This window comes from Gavialis gangeticus, unplaced genomic scaffold, assembly GCF_001723915.1.
Source record: "Gavialis gangeticus isolate Ggan-Ray unplaced genomic scaffold, GavGan_comp1, whole genome shotgun sequence".
NCBI lineage: Eukaryota > Metazoa > Chordata > Crocodylia > Gavialidae > Gavialis > Gavialis gangeticus.
The window spans coordinates 68,467,904-68,475,445 of record NW_017729034.1 but is presented as its reverse complement, the minus strand read 5'-3'; the positions used below and the strand labels follow the sequence as shown (position 1 = coordinate 68,475,445).

General features: G+C 37.7%; 1 protein-coding gene across 1 annotated transcript in view; it reads right to left on the bottom strand.

The window, feature by feature from the left end:
- The window catches only part of PARK2 (parkin RBR E3 ubiquitin protein ligase), a 1,789,008-nt gene that overhangs the window by 1,407,785 nt on the left and 373,681 nt on the right, over positions 1-7,542 (bottom strand). The window contains exon 2 of the mRNA XM_019526940.1: positions 2,619-2,782. Within this exon, the coding sequence (XP_019382485.1) occupies positions 2,619-2,782 (164 nt within the window). The remainder of the gene's footprint in view (positions 1-2,618; positions 2,783-7,542) is intronic.

Genomic DNA, 7,542 nt, shown 5'->3' with positions numbered 1-7,542 from the left:
AAGGTCCCTTCCGACCCTACTTCTATGATTCTATGAATACTTCTGCGAAGCATAAGCTGATCCACTCCCTTCAAAGGGATGTTAACTCTGGAACTGACAAATGACAGCATATACATTAACAGTTAGTCTGGCACTAGCATGCACATCCTGCTGGTTATCTCAAGTGTCCTGGGTACTGCCTCTTACAAAATCTCAAAGAAGAAAAGCTTTAATTGTTCCTTACCCAGCAGCCAAAGTACCAACCTCTGCCTGACAGTGTTGACATCTATTAATCAATGATGCAAAATAAATTGATAGTGTAGGGGCATGGTAAAATCAATTAAATTAAATTAAAAATCCAGTTGATACTGCAGTGATTGTATTATTGTATGCACTAAAAAGCAAAGGTTTGGTATATACCTAAAACAGTTGCTGAACTTCCTGTCCAATGCGAAAAAACAAAGGGTCCTGATCCAGTTCAAAGAACACACCAACTTTTGACAATGACACCAACATTCCTAAACCACTCTGTACAGGGAAAAATGATAGGTCACAATGCTCCTGCTCTTGCCCTTGCCTGTCCTATGTAAGGGTCAGCCAAAATGCCAGCCACTATTTGTCCCCATGGAAGTGCAAAAGGTGACCTCTCAGTCTCCAGGGCTCACCCATAATGCAGTGCGGCAGGGTCAAGACAAACAAGGCCACAACTCTCCCACAACCTATGGACTGGCCACCTGAAAGCAAACTGCTGGGGTGTGGTAGTGGATCTGTAGCCTATATATTGTGCATCTTACCCCTTTCCAAGGCACTCCCAGTACTTCCTCTTAGAGCCATGTGATTCTGTACAATCTCTTAAAATGGATATTTATCTAAAAGACTTTAAAAAGGCCTAGCACACAATTTTGCCTTAAACATGCAAAGGAAACTCCATCTAAATGAACCAGACAGATCTGAATAGGTGAGAAGCAATTCATCCTTTATTTACATACCTAAGTTACAGGTTGCATGTTACTCTGTAATGAGCTGGGCTACAGATAATCTGTCTAGTTAGACGTATACATCAGATTCTGTGTTTCATCCTGAAAAAAATGGACAACATATGGAGCCCATCCGGGAACACAAAAAGTTTAAAAACCTTAGAAAGGGTAACATAGAACCCCAAACCTAAAAACTAACATCTAAGAGCTTGTTGGTACACCTTTTTCTCTTTTTTTTGCACTTATATTTTCTTTAGTAAAAAGTAAAGCACCTAAAAGCAAAGCATAGCCATTTATGCATCATAAATATGTACATCAACACTATCAGCAGGAGATGCACTGGAGAATGACAACAGCAATTTGCATTTCTTTAGTTTCTTTTGTGTGGCCAAACTCCCTAAAGCATTTTACAAAGCAATAAATATCATACCGGCAAAGAAATAGTGATAGGATGTCAATACAATAGTGACTCTCTGCAACCAGACATAGCAGCCATTCTGTGCCCACTCAATACCTCTCACACAGCTGTAAACATGAGTGCCAATTAATCTATTTTGGTTAAAACAGGAAGGAGTTCTGCCTGTGAAGGACCTTTTATATAGTCACCTGAACCGCTGCATGCTACAGTAGTACTTCTTGGATGTCATGGCAAAAAGATAGCTTTTCTAGCAACTCAACAGTCCCAAACTTTAATGGAAGGCAGGTAAATGTATTTTATTAGGTTCCTTGAATGACTTGAACCTGTGATCTTATGCTTAGGCCTACATATTTTGCTACCTCCTCATATATCACTCACAAGAGGAACGAATACAGATAAAATCATGATGGCAATACTGACAGTAGCAGTCAAGCTCCTTTTGCTCCTCCTCAGTTAATTTGTATTTTATTTTAGCCCAACTCATTCATCTTAAAGGAAATGAAATTCAAATATGGACTCCCTCACTTACCAGTTTCTTTTTGCCCCTGCCAGTTTTTTTAACTATAGGCTTACGGGTTCAGTGCTTTTGAGAAAACAACACTGGAGACTAGGAACAGGTCTTCAAGCACAACTCAATTAGCACATGAGTCTGTGCACATGCATGCACATGCACACATATGCACACACACACAGCTGCAGCCTTTCAGCTATCCTCCAGGGGATGCAGAACAAGCCTTCAAATACAACTTCATTAGCATACGTATACATGTACACACACATGCACACACCAGCAGCAGCAGCCTTACAACTATCCTCCAGGGGTCACAATTGGGTTACAAATTCTATACAATATGATGACTGTGCAGCTTGATTTAGAACAATTTATTCACATCCTTCCTCATTAAGATTCAAATGGAATAAGTAAGACAGAAATTGAACAGATACAGAAATTGGGCATAGCTTGCTCCTGTAGTCAGTAAACATTTATTCACTAAGCACAATTCTCTCATATGTTCTCTCTCTGACACACAGTCTTTTTTCCCTCCCTCTCCTTCCTGCTTGCTGTTTTAATGCATAATTAAGAAGGTCAGAATTAATGAAGCAGTGTGGAGTAAAGTTCAAGGAATCCCCAGACACTATTTATTCTATTAGATCTCAGGCATGAATGTCAGATTGGCAGCATTAGAGGCAGAAGCAGTTGAGCTGGCAGCATCCCAGAAAAGAAACTACCAAGGGAGACTTACCTGCAGTGTCAAGTCATTCCTAAGCTCCTTCCCTGCAAAAATCACACGCAGCTGGTCAGCTGGAACTCCCTGTCGCTTAGCAACCACCTCCTTGAGCTGGAAGATGCTGGTATCCGCATCAACCTCCACTGGGAAACCATGGCTGGAGTTGAACCTGACAAACACTGACCAAAAACAAAGCCTTTTTTTAAAAGTGAGCATTTTTCAAGAAATCTTTTAAAATGGCATGAGAAAAGGCTTTCTGATCAGTGCTCTATAGACAGAGCACGATTGTGAAACTTTAGCAAAATTTTCATTTTTAAAAATCCTACTTTTAAGATTGCCGTGTATTATTTTGGAAGGAAGAGCCATGTGGGATTTCCCATCGTGTAACAGTCAGTTGCCAATAAGCAAAAAGCATGTGTGCCCCCTGACAGTGTTATAAATAAGAGGAAGCACACAGAGTCAAGGAACAGACTTAGCTAGGCAAGGTTCAGAGTAAGCACTAACTGGAACTGAATTTGCAATTCAGCCTCAGCCATAACAGACAAGTATGTTCTCTCTGCCTTGCGTTCTTCTTCCCCTGGCTATACCAAATAAATGCTATGGACATAGATGTACTTGTCACAACTAAAACACACTAAATACTATAAGAACAGGCAGTTGCCTGATGAACAGCAAAGCACAGTCATATATACTGACCTCCCACAGATATAATTCTACAGAAAATAATGATGGAAAGGAAGTCATTAGCTAGTTGAAATGAATGGGCGTTTTCTGTACCGCTGTAGTCTTTTAGAGGTCACTAAACTACCTGCTGTACATCATTTCTGCCAGCTCACTCCTTCACCGCAGAAAATCACTACTGTAGCAGCCATGACATTAGTTGTAGCAACTGGTTTATACATTCACAGAAGTCTGGCAAAAATGCTCATGAGTTTACTGACATTCAGATGGTAGATTGTTTTTCATAATGAGTCTGAATGTGCCCATTAAACTCACAGTGAGAGGGACTAAAAAAATCCCCACTATATAGAAAAACCTCATTATAATCCCATCACTCACTGAGATTGCGTGAAAAGCAGAGCTATATCCTGGTGAGTTACTTCAACCAGTATCTTCTTAGACAGGAAACAGATAAATTAGTAAAATCAATATAAAACAATAAATTATCTAGACTAAATCGATACAGACATCTGCTACCCTAACTAGGGGATACTGGTGGCAGCCAGTGTTCCATTGCAAGATGCGTTTTGATTGTCTGCATAATGTTTTAGCTAAGTAAGATAGTGGTTTGGATTTCTGATGAATGGCAGAAGTGCAGGATGAGAAATATTGATATAGGCAATGCATAAATATGTAGTCGCCACACTGAAAAAAAATGGTCTTAATAGTTTTAGTCTCTTAATGCATTATAAAAGTTTGAAAATTAATACCTGAGCACCTTTGAACACTAATAAGAACACTGCATTTCTTTTTGGCTGATTTAATAATTTGGTCAGAACTTTATATTTTCAGAGCTGTAAAGTGGGTACACAATAGTAAAGTTGTGATATGATATATACTGATATTTTCATCAAGATTTAGAATGACAAACTGAAGAACACTAAATTTCAAGAACACAGTTTAGATACTTGACATGGAAAGTATTGTCTTAATGTACCCAGATCACAGTATAGGATTTCATAGTACAACCATCAGTAGATGGCCACATACATGCCTTTAAATATATTATGCAGCTCCCTGTGGTCTGTCCTCATTATTTTTTATTTCTGTCATGGAAGATACCCTGCAAAGGCTTGTAGAACATGTTTGAATGGGAACATCTAAAAATTAATGCAACTCAAGTTTAGTTTTGTACGATTCTCATGTGATTTGCAAAGGGAGCCAAAAAAAAAAGGCAACAGCTAATTGTAAATAGCTGGAATTGAAAACCTCCTATCTTTTCCAGAAAACCTCATAATAATCCCCTACAGAGGAATAATCTAGACAAATTAAAAAAACAAAACAAGACCTGTTTAATTCAACTTGTATACTTCCTCTGATATGACAAAGGGATATTTCCACAACAGAGAAATGTCACTAGACTGTTAGTAAAGAGAGAAGTGTCCTTCTGTCAAGGGGCAGATGGGAAAGGAAGCTAGTAATGTTAGAAACAGAAAGGATGAAAGTCAGTTAAATCAGCCTAACTGCTGGGAAGGAGTACAAGGAGAAAATAATTATGTTTTTCTAGTAAACCCCCATGATGGGGTATTAAAATTCATACAGTCTTCATTATTTACTAGTCATTTTGATACAACACAGTGGCTGACAAATTTATATAATTTCCCATTTACACTCTAGCATACTTTTCAAACAGCTTTCAAAATAAATTATTAAATGCTTCTTAAAAAAGTTATTTTAGCATTAAGCTCACAAAAAGGATATCAAAAGGAGAACCTTCATAAACAGTGCTCAAATATTTAAAAAATAACTAATAGCATGAGTATTAGGACATAGCAATGGAAGCGAGGATGTCAATAAACCAAATGCATATCCTGGAATAGAAGTCAGAGCTGAGGTTTGTCTCAGGAGTCTTTTTACTACTGAAAACACTCCCCTTAGTTCATTCTAACGGATGCCAGTGCTAGTCATACAAGGTAAGAACAAATTAACAACAGCACCCACAAATGAGCCATAAGAGACAATAGAGAAAAGAATTTATGAAAGTAACATTAACTGGAATAACATTTCAATGGATTGTTAAATCTTCCTCATTTTCCTATAAACAATACTAACCCAACACACATTATAAATATGACCAATGCCAACTATTTAGGAAAACTAAGTCCACGCTTTCTTTCCATCCCAGAAGGCAAAGTCTCTCCATGCTAAAGTTTAAGAAGCTAGATTCATTCTTCAGTAAAGATTATATTTACTTCCTTATAAATACCAAGAGGTAAACTAGAAAAAGTGATAAATTGGCAAATTCTTCACTGGAAGGTTCAAGTTCTTCTGCCCCTCCATTAAAAGGTTCATGTCCACCAAACATTATTTTTAAATAGATGACATCTTTGTTCATTTACAGAGATTGTAATAAGCATTGAATACGATGATTTAGCTGGATTGAATAAAAGCCCACTTTTGTCAACATACTATTTTAAGTTTTTGGGGTGGGTTTTTTTTTTTTGGAAAGAGAAAATTAATATAGTTTTGTTGACTTAAAGTCAAGCTTAGGCCTTAAATCAAAAGAGTATTTACTGGATACTTTTAAGAATGCATACTTTTTTCAAGTTATAGTAAACTGAGAGCTGCATTAAAGAAGAAACTCCTTAGTAAACAAATTCCCTGAAAAAGGATTATAAATTTAAAGTCTGTTTACAGAAACATAAATCAAATCAAATCTTGATTTATGGACACTCCCTAGCAAAATGTGAGAGTTTGCTTAATGGCCCAACTTGCCTTGGTAACCCTACTGAAAAAAAAAATCAACTGGTTTTTTTAATGTGAAGCAGCAGCATGATCCAGATGATGCAGTCAGAAGAATAGAGGTCCAAGCTAGTACCTTTTTCCCTTCATGCATTTGAACGAGGTGCAGGAGAGCTTCCTGAATAACAAACTTGATTTGATCAAACTTTGTTGCTGCAAAACAATTTTTCTAGGACACAAAGGGCCAGTTTTTTAAAGGCATGTAAGTATCTTGGGGGGAGGTGGGAGAGGGTTCAAACACACTTACATGCCTATATGCTCCTGAGAATCTTTTTGTACCTTTAGATACTTATGTACCTTCAGAAAAAATCTTACCCAAACCCATCAGACTCAAAGACAAAAAGAAGCCAAAACAACTGAAAGGGAAAAAGTGTGCTACGTGGAAGAGAAAAACAGAAGTATAACAATCGTTTACTGTGGCTTTTAGAAGACTAAGGTATATATCATCATTCAATACCTTCAGTTTTACATTCAGTGAGTCGGATAATGCAATCTCTTGTTTGGAAGCATCAGCAAAGTTTCTGTGAATACAGTGAAGTCTGCATAAACTGGAGATTATAGATAGGTTGTGTGACACTTGGGTCACACTTCTGGTTCATTCCATTGTTAGAAATATCAATGTTTCCAGCAGAATTCACCATTTTAAAAGAAGTAAACCATCTTACATCACTGCTCCTATATAGTTTATGCTGGCCTAGCATGTGTTTCTAGAAGAGGAATGCAGAACTCTTTCTTGTACATGGTGCTGCGTGTGCCACAGGGGACATCCTCTCACTCTTAAGTATTGGCACTGAGTGGCCTTTCTCTTTCCCTCCAGAAATTTTGGACTAGCTCTACAAGCTCCAAATACACTGTGTTGCAGGGTATGCTGTATGTGTTCAGATTGAAACTGAAGGAGGACCACTAAAATTGCATATATCAGTGTTTTCCAAAGTGTTCCATAGAAACCTGAGTTTCCATGATAGGTCATCAGAGGCTGTGCAAAGAGATTAAAAGTAATCTCTTATCATTGCGGGGCTGGGTCACCTGGCTCCATGTCAGCTCACATCATCCATGGAGCCAGGGATAGGGGTTCCATGACATTAGAAAACTTGAAAACCGCTAGCATATACAGACATGCTGACCCTCCATCCAGGAATATATAAGAGGTCCAGAAATGACCTTATTTTCTTCTGAATTATTAACTCATGGCCTGTGGCCAACTGAAGGCATATTCTCCCCAGTTCACACAAAACAGTAGATAAGAATCAATTTATATCTGAAAGCCTGTACATCACTCTTCACTGAAAAAAATAATGGACAATTTCAAAACAAAGCATGGCTTTCTAGCCTAAAGAACAATTGTACAATAAAAAAGAAGAACCCTATTTAAAAGAACTTTACATTCATAAAGAATGCACTTCCTCTTTACTCAGCAAATGAAAAATTGCATTAGAGCAGTCCCTACTTTTTCAGTAACAGCAAGGGCCAATTTTAA